The 18,740-nt window shown below is 35.7% G+C and overlaps 1 protein-coding gene across 1 annotated transcript in view; it reads right to left on the reverse strand.

Moving 5' to 3' along the window:
* HCN1 (hyperpolarization activated cyclic nucleotide gated potassium channel 1) overlaps window positions 1-18,740 on the reverse strand; it is a gene marked incomplete at both ends in the record, with an annotated part of 366,195 nt that overhangs the window by 310,087 nt on the left and 37,368 nt on the right. Inside the window, one exon of the mRNA XM_079916908.1 lies at window positions 7,423-7,846. Within this exon, the coding sequence (XP_079773034.1) occupies window positions 7,423-7,846 (424 nt within the window). The remainder of the gene's footprint in view (window positions 1-7,422; window positions 7,847-18,740) is intronic.

Raw genomic sequence — 18,740 nt, forward strand, 5'->3', positions numbered from 1 at the left:
GAGAATTTTTAAACCTAGTAATGACTCTACTATAAAAATGCAAAAGAGAAATGACTGATGTTGGCTTGGACTAGGATGGTGATAGAGAGGACTGAGTGAAGGAATATTAGAATTCAAATCACATTCCAAGAAGTAGAACCAGTAGAACTTGGTTACTGTTAGCTATGGAGAATGAAAGTGGAGAAGTCAAGGATACCTCTTGGATTTCTGAATTGAGCAACAGGAAACAAGAGAGACGGAGGAGACTTGAAGGGGAAATGAACATACTGAGCTTGAGGAACTCACAAGATATCTCTATAGAGATGTCATGTAGATTTTGAGGCATAAGGGTACATAGTTTGGAAATTTGGGATATGAGTCTAGTTATCAACATATAGCCAAGGAGGCATATAAACACATGCAAAACAGGAACATAGATTGGGCAATGATGGGGCATTAAGAAATTCTAATGTTTTAATATTAAAATAGAGTCCTGGACATTTCAAATTTGATCTTATATTTTAGCGTTAAACTGACATCTCCATGTCAAAAGCATCAGGATTATATAGATCTGCTGCAAGGTACTAACCAAAAAGCATTCATAAAATTATATATCTTACCCCTAACACACACGCGCACACACATACACCCACACATACTTTGTCAATCTCTTTTTAACTGTCTTGACTTAATAATACTGCCTATCCAAATAGAACTCATTACACCGTACGTTAGAACTGCAGGGTGTCTGTTAAAATACCATCTTAAGGGCTTCCCTGGTGGCGCAGTGGTTGAGAGTCCGCCTGCCGAGGCAGGGGTCACGGGTTCGTGCCCCCGTCCGGGAAGATCCCACATGCCGCGGAACGGCTAGGCCCGTGAGTCACGGCTGCTGAGCCTGTGCTCCGCAATGGGAGAGGCCACAACAGTGAGAGGCCCGCAAAAAAAAAATACCATCTTAAAAAAACACACAGTATAATACTGAAAACAATTCTCTTGGAATAAAAATGATTTTTTAGAGAATGAACTTAACAAACTCTTTCTTTAACCTGAGGAGAAAGTATAGATAAAGAGAAATAATCTTTACATATATGAATATTCATTGTCGTCTATTTTATCTAGACATAGATAGCCAAGCAATTAGGTGATTCTAAGAGAGTATAAATGAATAATTTCAAAAAAGACAGTTTTGGTATTTCAGAATATAGAACTCTGAAGTAATACAACCAATAGAGGACACCTAGTGGTCTTTAGCAGAATCAATATTTGCCTGAAAAAAATATTACGCAACTCACACACACATACTAATGTTTTTGTTAGTCAATGTGCTAATCTGAGAAAGATGACATCGTGAATACTCATATGTATAAATATTATAGGCATACATTAACTTGAATACTTCAAATAATTTCCATATATCTAATTTCCTTTGAACTTCACAACTGTTCTATTAAGGTTGTAGGCATAAAAAAGTCACTTTAAGCGTTTTTCCCTAGATTAAATAGAAAATAAAAGGCACAATTTGAATAAACATCCATAAGTGCTCATTTCTAGCACAGGGTCCATTTTACACCATCACATTTCTGGTGGTGTGAAATACAAAACTCAAATATAATTGTATCAATAATATAATATAATTATATTAACACATTAATATATTATTCTATTAATGATTATTAATTATATCAAATATAATCAATATTTAAATTTTATAACATTACAAAAAATACTTCATATAAGGCCTTATCATATTTTATTATTTGATACAAATATTTCAATGGCAAGAATACCTGGTAAAGATAAACTTCCCTTTAGATATCTAAAAAGTATCCTGCCTGACACTAGCTATATATAAAAACTGCAAATGTGTGATGAATCTCTCTCTTAACTGATATTATTAGTTCCATCCTCAGTTGTTTCCAATCCTGTTAACTCTGCAGTATTCTAAAATGCAAATCCCTCAGCTAATACGCCTCAATGACACCTTACTGAGTGAGTCCATCATTAGCACAACTTCTTGTCTATACCTCCAAACTCACTGCCTTTGCAACCTAGGCTCTAGAGATGCAGAACTGTGCTAGGCTGCTTATGCTTCATGTCTTACTGACTGTACTCCTCTGCCCCCTTTTATTCACCTTAGTAATCCAGACTCCAGCTTCAAAACTCAGTTCGAGTATCTCTGAGGCTTTCTTCTCCTGCAAAAAAAGCTGTGTTGTTCACTCCCTCTTTTATGCCATCACTTACCGCACCATCTGTGATTATTTGTTCACATGTCTGTTTTTCCTGCAAAGCTGAGATATGCTTTGTATTCTCATGTTTAGCATCTGCATATAGAAATTATTCACTAAATGCTTGGGAGTGAAGAATACATATACCTTTGCAATTATTTAATGGATTTAGAACATGGAGCATTGCCATGTAGTAAGCAGATAGGTATACTCAGATAGCCTATTGTGTTTAGAACTCTATACTAGTGTACAAGGATATTCAAGGGCAAAAAGTTGACCCTGACTCTTCCCTACAGACATTTATGCCCAGGAAAAGAAAAGGAAATGCATATATAAGTAAGTATTCACAACCCAGCTATGGGCATGAACAAATGCACGCAGAGACAGTAGAATTGTTCAGAGTAAAAGTATTGACCATTATAATGCAGTCTATCAATGCAGAATATTTTCTGGAGATGAGTTTGAGCATAAATTTTAAATGAATAATAGAAAAAGAAAGCCTTTCCAAATCTGAGGTGTGGCACATGCAAAATTACCAGAAGCAGAAAAAAAAAAAGTCATTCTCTGCCAGAAGCATTATAAAACTAAAAAACAAACAGAAAATAGCTGTTGGGCGCAAATACGAAGTGACAATGGTGAGACAAGGGAACGGTTTGCTGGAGAGCCTTGAAGGCACAGCAAAGAAACACAGATTTGATGTGATAGGCAATAGGGAACCTCCTTAAGTTCTAGCAGAGGGCAGGTTTAGGAAAACACTGGTGTTTGCTTATGGCAAGTCTTAGAATTCTATGTGTTTTCTACAAAATGGAAGGAGTTATAATATGTATTGCAATTTATAGCAAGAGCTAGTTTCTAATCTAAACCAATTAGAATGCTAAAATTAACCAAAGACAGAAACTGCAGTCTGTATTAGCTCCCTGTAGAATACATTTCCTTATTAATGTTCTGTTGTTAAACATAATTTGTACATAAATCTGCCTCTAAGGCAAGATAAAAATCTAATACTGATTGCTAGAAGGGCATTGCAACGTTCCAGACACATCATTCATCTGAAATTGCTATAGACATATTTGAAGATCAGAACCACAGCCCTCTTCCTTGCCTCAAAATAAGCAAGTTATTTGTGAGAGGGCTAAAATCTATACAAGGAAAGTTGAGGGGATAGTAAATATAGAATGAAAACTAAAATATTATAGGTATGTATTCCAAAGCCATAGTTATTATAGGAGCTTCATGTGTTTGCCATCCATTTTTAACACTGCCCATGAAGGATTTCCACTTTCTGTGACACTGAATCCTACAAATAGATAACCATTACAGAGTAATATTTCTCTTTTCAATTACTATTTCCAAAATATCTAATAATTTCAAGGATCATCTGCCTTTGATAAAATGACAGGGATCAGCAGCTACAGCATTCAATGCTCCTGGAACTCTTCACCTTTAAATAATCTCCTATTTACTAAGCTCTTAATCTACCCTTTATTTCTTCAGTGGCTGGTGATGGCAAAAATTGTAAATAATATTCCATTTAATTTCTGAGGATTTCCTCACCATATGTCTCTTTTAGGAGGATCACAGAGAACGGGTTCTCTGTGATAGGTTACAAAAGAGCACTCTGGCCCAGGTCACTGACTTCACTTGAAATACAACAATAACAACAACGTTGAATTAAGGGAATGATTTTTTTAAGCCAAATTACAAGAGTGGGAGAGATTCACCTCTGTTTTCGGGCGTTTACAGGAAAAGGAATTTTTTGACCTGATTTATCTAAACAATTGCCACAGATTTTCACCTCACCTGGCCATACATGTAAAGTTTCAGTACAGTGTCAGAGAGCCCTAATTGTGCATCCTAAAGCCATTGATTTTATCATTGCCTCATGAAACCAACTTCCCCCCTGACTTCTTAACACCATGTGTTTCATAAATCAGTTGGCCAAATCAGTTCTTTCCTTCTATATTAACCACTATATTCAACTTTAGCAAGGATAGTAACATAAGGGCTAAATTTTAAAGTTTCTGTATTTCATTCACAATATTTCTCTAATTTATCTGGCTTTGGCACTTCCTGTTGTTTATCAGTTGAACTAATTCAGATCGGAAAAAAAAATGTCTCATTGAAGATGGAAGCAGTTTCCTATAGAAGGCAGCCACTTTCCTTGGGAATGATTCATTTAAAACGGTGGCAGCTCCCAGACTTCACACATTACTTCCCCAAATTTGCTGAATTTAGCATTAGCCAGCTTGGTACTAAAACACTCAGAACTCAAAGACATGTGGGTGAACCCACATCTTCCTCTGTACTCTTATTCTAAATGCTCATAGAGCAACCTGATTATCTGTTGTGTTTCTACTTGTAAACACATCCTGGTGGCATTTATAAAACCCAGGTAGAGCTTTACCAATTTGGAACCATTCAAGTTTCTTTGTGACTTTGGTTTCAATCACGTAGGTGATGAAATAATGAATCCGTATTAAATTTGGGTTAATTACTACTGTATTTTTTCTCTGCTTAGCAGTGTTACTAACAGACATTAAATATCCATGATATATGTGATATTATATGGGGATATCATATAATCAAGAAAACATTCTTCATGAAGTGAGCTTATGATTCATTTATTATCAAGGTCATTTATTTATAAGAAAGATCTTGCCAACTCACAACTCTAGCTTGAATGGGTTTGGTTACCAAATGTCTGTAAGTGCATATTAAATTGCATTTTACAGTAATGATGGCAGTGAGCTGATGCTCCTGAATTATATCCTGGCATCTTTGAAACACCATCAAGTTACACAGACCTAGGTGTCTGTGACCGCTGCCAGGAACTAGAGGACAACGGTATTAAGCAGTGTGCTCTTCTATGACTGTACAGCCTGCCATTTTATCTGGTAGAATGCCATCTGTTCATCCTTCTGCCATTCTCTAGGGTAACTGGGTTCAAACTACAAGACACTGAAAATAGTCGCATTGCCCACTGTATTTATAATTGACTGAGTATTTATATCAGTGACTTTTCTTCTCACAGGCTACTCATTACAATATTTTTTGTGACCATGTTTTAAGAAGCAAATATTCAGATTTTATGTTGCTTGGACCACAAAGTTCAGTTAAGAAAAGTTTCCTACAATTTTTGATTATATATATAAAATGGTGTAATATTAAGGTATTTCTCATTAAAAGAATATATATGTTATGGTGAGAAGCTATATGGTTATGTGGTTAAGAGCTTTGCCAAGGTCAGGTCAGGTTGTCAAGATCAGGTTGCCAAGGTCAGAATCCCAGCTCCACCTATTACTAACCCTGTGAATCTGGGCAAGTTAACCAGAGTTATTAGCAAGATTCAATGAACTAATCCATGTAAAGAATCAAACATATTACTTGACATATAATAAGCCATCAATAAATATTAGCTATTTTTATCAATTATCACCTTGTTTTGATATTAACATTAGCATAATAATGTTTGAAAACCAAACATTTTTTACATGTTAGATGGAATGTGCTATATAGAGACACATTATAAGACGAATCCAATTTCTCAAATGTGCTTCATCTTATTTTAAATATAATCCGTATCCATATTTTAAGAATGATCCATTTTTATGTCTTTTTAGCAGTGTCTTATGCAGTGTCTTATTATTGTATGTCATTTCCTGAAATCGTAGGAACCAAAATGTCATCAACAAGCACACACAAAACATTGTTACAGTCTCACAGAAAGCAGAGCTAATGTTCACCGAAGTTCCATTTTATGACTTGTTTAAACCTAAATTCCAAAATATAATTCATCCTAAAAAGCATCTCTGTAGCTAGTAAAGTGGCGATTCATTCCTAGCCAACGTATGGTTTTCTTTAGTGCAGGTTTAGGCACTCTGGAGTCCTCTTTGACCCTCATTTTTATGCAGACAATAAAGTTCAAGTTATAATTAATTTTTTTAAGATACATTTAGAAGGAAAAGAAAATCAAAAAGTTAATATGCAGACTCTGAAATTAGGGACATAACCTCCTTTGCTTGGTGATGGTACATTTAACTCAGATCTTTGGAAACTCCAGTTGGCTGAGCCCTTTCAGGTCCCACGAATTGCCTAAGAACAACAGATGCCCTATTCAGCAAAATATTGGCCAGATTCACTGTATTTATTCACTGTAGTATTTGTGGTTTTTATGTAATAATTTCCCTCCGGGGTATGCTGTTTTTCAGTATTATGAAATGAACTAGTAGAGAGAACCTATAATAAATAATTATAGGCAAAGAATAAGAATGAGCAAAATTATTATACTAAAATCAGTCTTTACACATACAACTTGGAAATACTAAAAAAAAAATCTGTTTTCTTCAAACACAAATTCTCTGAAATTTCAATATTAGAGGAAACATATTCCACATTATTTCACAGAGCTAATGATACAAACTAGGTTAGCAATCAGACCCTACAGCTTTGTCAAAGATGGTACTTGATGTGTTAGATAAAACAAACTAATATTAGATATTAAATAAAAACAATCTCCCATGGTGGAAGAGGGGCTGCACTGGTTAAGATAAAAATTTGTTGATTAAAGTAGATTTGCTTTAAAAAAAAAAAATTAGTATGGAATCTAAAAGAAAAAAAAAATGGTTCTGATGAACCTAGGGGCAGGACAGGAATAAAGGCGCAGACGCAGACGTAGAGAATGAACTTGAGGACACGGGGAGGGGGAAGGGTAAGCTGGGATGAACTGAGAGAGCGGCATGGACATATATACACTACCAAAGGATAGCTAGTGGGAAGCAGCTGCATAGCACAGGGAGATCAGCTCTGTGCTTTGTGACCACCTAGAAGGGTGGGACAGGGAGGGTGGGAGGGAGACGCAAGAGGGAGGAGATATGGGGATATATGTATATGTATAGCTGATCCACTTTGTTATAAAGCAGAAGCTAACACACCATTGTAAAGCAATTATACTCCAATAAAGACATTTAAAAAAAAGACTGAATTGGCATAAGACAAACGTTTTACCATCACTAATTTTTTCACTTCACTCAAATCCAGTATTCGACCATATCTTTTGAGGATACAAATATACCACTTACATACCAAAAAAAAAAAAAAATGAAATTTTTCTTTTTGAATTTCATAAAATTCATTATATATCGCACAGTTGCTCATTTTGAAAGTTATAGTTTAAATCGCATGATATAGTAGCTTTAAAAATGTAAAAGATATGTCTTACCTCTTCCCACTGATGTATGTATCTAATTAACCTTGAAAGTCGTAATAAACGCAAGAGACTGAGAATTTTTGTAAACCTCACAATGCGAAGTGCCCTGGCTGTCTTGTAAACTTCTGAATCCATTCCTTTTTCTACAATGAGAAAGATATAATCCACTGGGATTGATGAGATGAAGTCAACCACAAACCAGCTTTTTAAATAATTCATCTTGATCACTTTAGGGTCCAGGATGATTTCAGAACTATCTTCATTGACAGTCCCAGTCCTGAAATTCATGATCAAGTCCAAAAGGAAAACTGTATCTGAAGCCACATTGAAAATAATCCATGGTGTTGTTGTCTGTTCTGTAAAGAATGTGATTCCAACTGGTATGATGACCAGATTTCCAACCATCATTATAAGCATTATTAAATCCCAATAAAACCTACAATAAATAAAAAAAATCAGATTTTAAGATGTAGACAATGACCAGCCTGTTCTCCCTGCCCCCCACCACCATAAAAATTATTACTGACTTATGGTTAAATAAATGACTAGAAGAACGGAATGTCAGTTTGGTAAATAAGGTAGCTCCTTCAGTGGCCATAAAGTTAAATCTAAGTAAAATTAATATATTCCTAAAGCAAGGCATTGTGATTATAGAATTCTAAAAATTACTTTCTATAAAATGTTATAGAAATAAATTCATGAACACCCATACCCCCATTTATCTGATAAAGAAGCAAAAATAAACTCCCCTATAGTTAATATACAATATGGATGAAAACAAGGGAGAAGATCCAGAAGATCTATCTTTAAAAAAGCTACCTTTGAGAAGACTCTTTGGAGGTGTTTTGAAGTACTTTATATGTAAAATTACCAATCATAGATTAGAATAAACAGTAATAAATAGGGCACATGAAAAATATTGGTACTGCAGATTTATCTCTAGAACTACAGATTAGGTCAACCATAAATTCTAGAACCTCCATAGCTTCACAGCACTCCAAATATTTATGCTTTATTCTTCTAAATTTGAAATGAGAAAACTAATTTTGTTCTGAGGCTGAAAATACTTGAACTGACTCTAGATTTGAAACTAGAATCTAGCTAAAATTTGCACTTTGTCACTGCTTCATTGAACAACTTTAAATATATTGCCACTATTTTTCCAAACAATACTTTCCTTAAAATTTCTGATTTAATTTTCAACACAGCTATGATTACTAACTACCTTTTGAAACACTCTTATCCCACCTTATATTAAAATTAGGAAATTTATTCCAGGTTAATATAGCATTAATATATAGTTAATATTTATTAATATAGAATAAATTCAGCAGAGATTATTGTATTATTCTCATTTGGTTTCTTTCAAAGTCTATTGACACTGTATTTAGACTAGATAATAGACTATACTTGTTACAGTATATACTTATAAAAATAAAGAAACAAATCAACTAATACAACTCTATAGTCATAAAATAGTCTCTGGAAACATGAGCTACTTCATTCTAGTCGAAGGTGTACTCTCTTAGCAGTTGTGGTACAAAAATGGTATAAACTTTCATGACATTTCTGTTAACCAAGATATTATTTTACATTAATTCTCCTACTTAGACTATTTGGGCTACATTTTGGTAAGGTATATGAACCATATGGTAAGGTATGAACCTTTCAAAGTTATTATCATTCCTAATTATGAGTGACTCCTGGGTTAAAAGCAGTAGTACGAGAAAGAGCTATAACAGTCCCACTCTGCCCTGTTTTCTACCCCCCCACGCCAGGATTATATAAAAGATAAATGTTTGTCATTTTGAAGATTTCACCAGTCTTTCCGTCAAAACTTACCTATAGAGTTATGGACAAGTATACAAATACCCATGTCAATCATACATTATGCCCTGGCAATTTCAATGAAATTTTTTCTCTTTTTTTTCTCCTCTCCTAATGGAAATGCAAAATGTGCCATTTAATACACTAAGGACAGAGGAGAGATGTAGGGCAGATGCAATATTGTAATAGCTGTTTCACAAAAAAGTGACATCACTGAACTCTAAAATGAAATTGTGTGTGCCCTGAGGATTTTCACTTTACTGGACACTCTTATCAGTCTCTTCTCTGCCCTCCTCTCTGCTTTCCCCTGAAAGGCTGCTGTTCCCTTGGGTGTTACACATAGCCCTTTTATCTTCTATTCTACACATGCTCTTTGGGCAATATTATACACTCATCCATGTCTTTAATGATTAATTCATAATTGATGACTACAAAAGCATTATCTCCAGTCCATTCCTGTATTCTAAGCCTCCTAATCCTTATAATAGCAGTCTATTAAATCTGTCCCCTTGCATATCTCACACTCATGTCAAACAGCATGCCCAAGCTCAATCTCATCACCTTCCCTCCCACAGACATCCACCAGATATTCCCTGTGTCAGAGAATGGAACAACGCTCTACCTGATTTGCAAGCCAGAAACCTTGGAACCATCCTAGATAAACCCTGGCCTGAAATCTACTTAATCTCATTATTCAATCAATTACCTCGGCTTTTTGGTTCTAACATGTAGATGTAAGTTATATTCATCCATTTGTCCTTTATCATTCCCACGGCAGCTGTCTTCAACCAGAAATTCTCAACAGTTGCTTAATTTAGAGACAAGTTACTTAAATTCTCTAATCCTAATTTTTTTCATTTGTAAAATAAAGATTATTATAGAATCAAATGTGTAGGGTTTTACAGATTAAAAAAAAAAAAAAAAAAAAAAACTCTGAAAATCACAGCTCCTAGCAGAGAACAAGCTGTGGCACACGATGCTGGTAGCGTACTTAGTATTCATCTACCTTTCCTTGCTTACCAAAAGATATCCAATTTGGGGAAAGCAGTCAGGAGCCCTTTGAAAAATACTCACTTTTACATACATGCTTGTATTTCTGTTACTAAGATAGAAGCTATTTTTAAGGAAAACTCATACTCTATCCTTCTTAGTCAACAGAAATGAAAAGGATGAGTGCCATCCACTCTTTATTTTAGCAATAATGTTTGACACACCGTAGCTTTTTATGTGGTGCTTACTATGGACTGAAGCCATTAGGTATCAATATGTATCAATATGAAGCTCAATTAAACCTTATAATTTCCTTTTAAAGTATCATATTTTGCAGTCATAAACACAATTCTATAGACTTTGCATAATATAACACTTTCTTTGGTTAACATGGATTCATTCCTTAGCTAGCCAAGGAAAATACAGTTATCACCCACTTTAGAAGTTGCTTTAAAAAACAGCAATGAATATGTTCCTGAAAACTGACCTCATGAGACTCTCATGCCTCCCTGCCCACGAGTTTCTCTTAGCTTTTTGCTCCGAAAATTTCTTTGGATACTCAGGCCCTCCCTTTTCCTTAACTCTCAATTTCTATGTCTTGCACATTTTATTACAGAATCGTCTTTCCTACCCACTCCCTCTTTGCATTCCCATTGTTATCTCTCTAGTTTGGGCAGAGCTAGCTCTCGTTTGGAATATCTCAAAGAGTCTCCTGTCTATGGAATCTGATCAATTCTACCTGCTAGTACCAGAGTGACCATCTAACGTGTAACTTACCAGGTCAAAACCATCATGGACCCTCTCAATTAAGTAAAAACATCAAGGCATTCCCTGATATAGCCTCCTCCTCCCTTCCCCGTCTCTTCTCTAACCCTTTATGGCAAGTACCTCATAGCTCAAGCAAGAGTACTTGCTCTTACCTTGCCATCATGCACACCTAGGTACACATACAGGAGATATGGTTACTTCCATTCTACCTGTTCCTTTTCGTATCAGCATTCTACCTGTCCTTCAAGTCCCATTCTGGCAATGAATTTCTTAGTTGTTTTTTTTTTTTTCTTACAACTTCCAGAGCAACGTTTATTTTCAGTATGCTTCTTATTTCACTTTTGCTTTTGTTACTATTTGCCTTTGTTTCCTCCTTGGATTTAAGTTCTTTGAAGTTCAAAACTATATTGTCTTCTGTTTAATTTCTGCATAATGTAGACAGTATCCAGGACAGCAAGTGCTAAGAAGATATATTCATTAAATTTTAAGTGGAAACATACACTTCATGAGGATATTTAAAGAAATCCTTTTTTAATAAGTCAAAGGCCATTAATGCAGTAAATACTTTCCCAATATATCTTTTATATAACTCTAGATTTTTATTCATTGAGGGCTTTTATAATATAGAATACATGAAAATAAATAGGAAACAAAGAGATTAAAAATATGTTCTGAGGTCAGACCGCCTGCAAACTAAACAATTTTGGATTTGCACCTGGTTTTGAATGTTACAAAAACCCCCTCTTATTCATCTTGCTCTAGAGAGACTGTATTTGTCAAAGATCTTGATTGCACTTTGAAGGCAGCCTAGGGTTCAAATCCTAGTTCCACTAGCTGTATGGTTTGGAGCAGGGTATTTAACTGCTGTGAATTTCAATTTTCTCCTACTACTCTCAGAGTTTCTCTTCCAGGAGGACTGCATACAATGATGTGTGCAAAGCATATAGAACCTGTGATATAGAAAGTCAACTTTGTCTGTAAAACCAACACTCACTGCAAAGCCAAGTCTTGACAATTACAGTAGAATAATAACCTAGGTAATCATTTTTACTTTATACTAAGAGTAAATAGAATATACAAAATAAAATGGTATTTCAGTCATAATAGTTCACTAAAACTATGGTCACTTTAATTACTAATAAATAATTTTCACAGACAAATTATTTTTATGTTAAGAATTCATTTCTCCCTTAAGTTTTTAGAAGAGAAAAAGTGGCATTGCAAAGATTAGTCCATGATCTTAACTGTGAAGAATTCAGAATTCAGTCATGCTCCTTTCTTTTTACCCACTTGGATCTCTCTCAGGCTTGTGGTGAATAAAGACCACACTTCTGTCCTAACAAGAATTTCGCACTCTTTCAGGTTCCCCTGCCCCCTTATGACATCTGCTCTAGTTGAAATAATCTGATGTCAGACGTTTCTACCCCAAAGTCTTAAAGAGATTAAAACAATTCCCATATTTCACTTCTGAAGATGCTTATCTTTAAATTTTTGTCTCTAAGTATTGAGTAAAAGGTTCTCTTCTCCCCTCTCTCTGATGAAGTAAATATTTGTCATTAAATGGAATGGAGGAAGGGACTTCTGGTCAAACCCTGAAATGGGACCAGATTTATACATGGCTACTCTTTTTCCTGTTGTTGAAATCAACTGATGTGACAAACCTGTCCCACTATTCACACTTGAGTCACTCCTAACAATTATGTCTTTAGATGTCAAACATAAATTGGGCATACACTTGTAAACCAACTTATTTATCAATCTAAACAAATAAATAAACAAATGTCCAGCTGGATTTACTTTTTATAAAACACATAGTCCTTGCAATTATATTTTAAATTTTATTTAAAACTGATTCAATTTTCAAAAGTCCAATTAACAGCCTGATTATTAGGCACATATCTCTTGAAAAATAACAAGAAGTGTCTTCTCTTAAATGCTAGGTCCTCTTCCTAGTACTGTCAGTGGCAATTCACCCCACCAAGTCTCAGCAGCCAACACCTGAACTTTGATCTAATGGGTTCTCAGACATCCTTTGTCACCTTGCAAACATCATTATTTAGAATATTCACACTGGGACTGACGTTCTGTAGGACATATGCCTGTCGTAAACCTTGCAAAGAAGTTTTCTAGGTCAGGTCTATTATTTAGTCTAATGCCTTGCTATCTTGCAAGGACAAATTCATTGTCTATGGCGGGTGGGGAGTGAAGAGATCAGAAAACACAGACAACTTAAATATGGGTATTTTGAAGTGAAAATACACTAGCTTTCTTAATAAAGATCCCAGTTGTAGGAAAGTTTAGCCTAACTTATGGATAAAACTAACTTAAACCATATTTGAAGACAAATGATTTCTGGTAAATAGCAATCTACCCAATAAGAACTTGAGATGGGTGGGAGGTACATTATGTTTTAGCTATCTTATTTATTAAAATGAGCTAATGAGACAGAAACTTAATCCCTACGAAGGTATTAAGATCTGCACCAGTACAGGAAAAAGTAAACACGTTTTTTCTACTTCCCCCTTCCTCTGAAACTGAACTTTATTCTTTGTGTGTTAATCTTCTAACTGCCAATATTAACAGCCTTATATTGGTCCATGAACTCTTGTTTGTGGCACTTTACAACTTTGTTCACTCCTCCTACTTGAAACTCTCCCAAATCTTCAGTTTCTATGATTCTGCATTTTCGTAGTTTCTCACTCATATTTATATATTAGCAGAAATTAATTTTCCTCAAGCTTTACGTGACTTCTCTTCTTCCACCATTCAAGTTGGCATTCTACATTACTATCTCATCCCACTTTTCATCCCTCTATTCACTCGTTCATTGGTCTCATCAGTCGCCACAGGCTAAACTGATACCGTAAAGTAAATTGTTCTCAACTCTATCACTGGCCTTAACCTCTGAGATGGAGTCATGCATTTCTAACTACATCCTGCATAGTTAGTGGCCTCTAAGTGTTCCAGTGGAATAGCCATCTCAACAGGCTGAAATCCAAACCAATGAACCTTACGGCCCCCAAATAATTCTCCTGATATTTGTATGTCTGTTTATTGTAGCATAGCTTCTTCCTTTTTTTATTTTCGTTAGCCAGCCACTAGGCATAAAATTTAAAAGTTATCCCTGATTCCTCTGTTCGCCCAGCTCTGACCTTTGATCCTTTGCCGAGCCTTACATTCCTTCTAATACAATAGAAGCTTTTCATTTTGTTCCATTGCCATCATCTTCTATGAAGTTTTTATTACATCATTATTCTGCTTACTAATTTTCCTGTTTCTACCTGCCCCAGGAAATTACTTCCTATTTATATCCAACAGACTTTTCCTATTGCTTGCAAAATGAAATGTAATCATTCAAAATCCTCTAGAGTATGTCCCAATTCTATATCTCAAAGCTTAACTTTTTGTACATGCATGATCCTCAGCTAAATTAAAAAAGACCCTGTTTTTCAGACTTTTCATCTTTGTCATTGCCCAACAGATGTCTGGGATTTCCTTTCCTAAAACCCAAACTCAACCTCTACACTTCCTAACATTATTTCAATGGTCAACTTAAATGCCAGTTTCTTCACAGTACCCTCTTTTATCCCACCCCCAGATCAGTTGGAGTTTATCTCCTCCCTGCCCCAACTCCTACTTCAATCTCTCTCTGAGATCTCCAGCATTTGAGGACAACAACTAGTGAACACTGAATAACTCACCATAATGACGTGTCGGTAATAATTTGATAAAGACCATTCAATAAACGTCTGAAAACACTGCTTTTGTGCTCATTCCAAGCCAAACTCTATGCCAATTTCCTTTACACTTAAATTGCCTAGCAAATAGTATACATGTGTCTGATTTCCCAATGATCAAATTCCAAATTAATCACATTTATGTTAATGAGGTTTTACTACAATATTATAAGATTTTAATTAAAACACATATGATCATTTGTTTTTTTTGGATGGTTTGGAAATTAAATAGGTACAAGCCTTTTTTTACTTCTTCTTGAGTGGTATGGCATATCTTTAAACTATGCTAAATTCTTGCTTTAGACAACAGGAAGAAAGATGTCATTCAAGGGTACTTTCATTATGTCATTCAAATTTACTTCAAATGAAGCCCACAACTTTCATTCCTTTGAACCAAAACATCCACTTATCCATAAATGTCCCACTCGAAATACATTTGTATAAGTCTATAGCTTTTTTTAAAAAATAAATTTATTTATTTTTGGCCGTGTTGGGTCTTCGTTGCTGTGCACGGGCTTCCTCTAGCTGCGGCGAGCAGGGGCTACTCTTCGTTGTGGTGCGTGAGCTTCTCAGCGGTTGCTTCTCTTGTTACGGAGCACGGGCTCTAGGCGTGCGGGCTTCAGTAGTTGTGGCTTCTGGGCTCTAGAGCGCAGGCTCAGTAGTTGTGCTGCATGGGCTTAGTTGCTCCTCGGCATGTGGGATCTTCCTGGACCAGGGCTCGAACCCCTATCCCCTGCATTGGCAGGCAGATTCTTAACCACGGCGCCACCAGGAAAGTCCCAGTCTATAGCTTTAATCAGAAGTTACAGAATGAAGCAGAACTCCCTGAGAATTAAGCAGGTCTATGCTGCGGTACTCTCCTTGTGATGACATATAGATTTTCCATAAAAATAAAAGTCCTAAATGTATAAAAGGTGAGTAGAAAATGTGTAAAATAGCTCCTAGTGTTTAAATTTAGAGTTCTTAAAAAAGTCCAACGTAAACCTACTCCTTAGCTTCTTAGTATTTTTTTTAATTTATCACTGTGTGATTTTTAAAACTTTTATTCTCTCCTTTGACAGTCAGCACTTTAATCCTTTAAGGAAAGCAGAAATATTGTCAGAGGTCATGTCAACCAAAATGTGTCCTAGTACCATTCACTCCAGTATAAAATTCAGTAAGTTGAGTCTATTTTTTAACTGTTTCCAGAGACGGACTAAAGGACATTAGGTGATCACACTGACGGACAGTCCCATGACATAGACAATGAACACACCTTTATTTTGAAGCTCAGTTAAATGACTATCAGTTGATAAGGGCTTTATATTTGTTGATACACTTTCATCCAACCACTTTGAAATTTTGAAAAGGAAGGTGACTGATTCTTCCCTGTCTAAATACATAGCTAACTTAAGGTGTATTCAGGTTTGGAAGTTTCCATTTCAGAATAATTCTCCTCTCATAAGCTTCCCACCACATGGCTTATTTTCAAATCATCCATTTTATCTTCCTGTGGCTGATAATACATGTCCCTTGTGTTTCTTGTTACTCTACAGATCTCAATAAATCCTTATCCTCTTTGTCCTTTCTAAGCTGCCGATGTCATGTAGATCTTTTGCATTATTGCTCCAGTTTGAGGATGTGATGGAAGGTTCAGAATCAATGTCCAAACACATTATTGTGTCTGGAAGTCTACAAAATGTCTGCATTTTACAGAAGTTTTGGAATGTGCCAATGATTCTCATTTTTATATATAATAATACCTCATTGAATTTTGAAAAGAAAAGCAGCATCAAGGCAATGAAGTGTAAGTAATATTTATCAGATAATAGGCATTTTGTAAACATTGTTTCATTTGATATTCAAAACAACCAAAGAGGTAGGCAGCATAACCTAAATTTAACAAGAGGAAACTGAATCTCATCCAGCAAAAGACTTTTCTTAAATTCTTGTAGACAGGAAATGAGAAAAATTGCTTTGAACCCACGACCAAGTCCCATGCTTACACTCCTTCTACACTATTCAATGCCTGAATAAATGATTCAAGGATTTTAAGAGTAGCATTAAAAAACAACAACAACAACTTTCCCACAATATAGACATATGTTCACCTGTCCTTATCAGTCACCCATCTGAAATGAGAACAAAATTGTTTCACAAGGAAAAGTCTAAACCCTGAAGGGAAGTAGACTGTGGTGCTGCAGATATGGCTCCATGGCTGGGCTTTGGTTTCTGTGCCTTTCCATGCAGAAACCATTGAGAGTTTACCTACATCCCCAGAGAATCAACATGATAGTTCATCTGTCCCTACACCCATATAGGAGCACACATCTTCAAATAAAGGAACTATGGGATTACCTGCTTCAAACTCTTTCTGCCTTGACCTACAAAGATATCTCACTACTGTATAAACCGAAGTTAGTTCAGATGCTCTATAGTTCAAAAGCGCTTGGAAAGCAAGAGTCAAATTTAGTATCAACCAAATATTTTCTCCAAATAGTTACATTATAATAATTCCAACAAATATGTATTGGCTATCTTCCACATAGTACATATTGTTCTAAACATTCTGAGAAATGCAAACATAAATTATAAACAAACTCTGAAATCAAGAACTTCCAACTTAATAGGAAAACAAAGACTTGTACTTATTAAATAAGACTAGGAGAGAATTTAAGACATGTTCTAAATAGTACACTACAGGTACTCTGGGTTTCCCAAAGAGAGAAACAATTGGTCAGCTATTTAAAGAAACTATTATTATTAAAGAAACTCAAAGACAGCATTTGCTGAGGAGTTCCTAGGTTGCATTTTAGTCACGGCACAAACATTAATTTATGAACATGTATGTGCAGCTTCCTGGGCTCGTCATTATATATACAAAGAGAATTAGACACGGACCCAGTCCTCAAGAAAATAAGGACTAGGGAAGACAAACAATCAATAATGTCTTCTAAAACAGGCTTATAAAAGAGCAATACTGAGGCACACAAAGGAGATAGTGATCAAGTCTTACTCCGGGGAAGGATAGGAGAAGTGGGCAGGATTTCACAGTCAGAGTTGATACTTTCCCTACACAACTGTAAAAACTTGTTTTGGTGTATACACTACACCACAAACATTTATTGAGCACCAAAACTGTGCTAGTTTCTAGGTTGCCACTAGGCACGCACTAGAGTTGCCACCAGAATACCAAGAGAAATAGACACAAAATAGGGAGGTAAAGGGAATAAATGCCATGAAAAGTTAAAAGGTCTGGTGATGTATTTACTTTTTAGTTAATGTTTTAGCTCCAAGGGTATATCAAGTGTTTTCTCTTCATAAATTTTAAAATTTTGTTTTCCCAGTTAAGATGAAGGACCATGATCAAGAACAGCCAAGAATGTGATCAAATAAAAGCTCAATTAAAAAATGTTAAGTTCTGGGCTTCCCTGGTGGTGCAGTGGTTGAGAGTCCGTCTGCCGATGCAGGGAACACGGGTTCGTGCCCCGGTCCGGGAAGATCCCACATGCCGCGGAGCGGCTGGGCCCGTGAGCCATGGCCGCTGAGCCTGCGCATCTGGAGCCTGTGCTCCGCAACAGGAGAGGCCACAACAGTGAGAGGCACGCATACCGCAAAAAAAAAAAAGTTAAGTTCTGTTTACAGTTATAAATTTCACAGTACCATATTTTTTCTTCAGAATACTTTTTTAAAATAATCAATATCTACTTATCTATTTTAACAGTAGACTTCTGAAGTTAAAGATTAATTTCCACAGGTTTTAGGTTCTATATGCATAAATAGGAATACCACTTCCATTTAGCTGGTTTTTTCCCCTAAAACAACAATACCTAAAGATGGTATTTCATACTTGAATTGCATTGAGGTTTTCATCCACTTCCAGCTGCATATTATCTGAGGAGCAGAAGGAGTGATGTGTCAAGGAAGAAAATGCTTCTACCAGGAGCATATGCTCCCAAGTCTGTAACAAGTATCCAGGGTGTGTGGGCAGAGGAGCATTTGCTGTGGAATACTTACGAATTGAGGACC

Source organism: Stenella coeruleoalba (assembly GCF_951394435.1).
Source record: "Stenella coeruleoalba genome assembly, chromosome: 3".
Taxonomy (NCBI): Eukaryota; Metazoa; Chordata; class Mammalia; order Artiodactyla; family Delphinidae; genus Stenella; species Stenella coeruleoalba.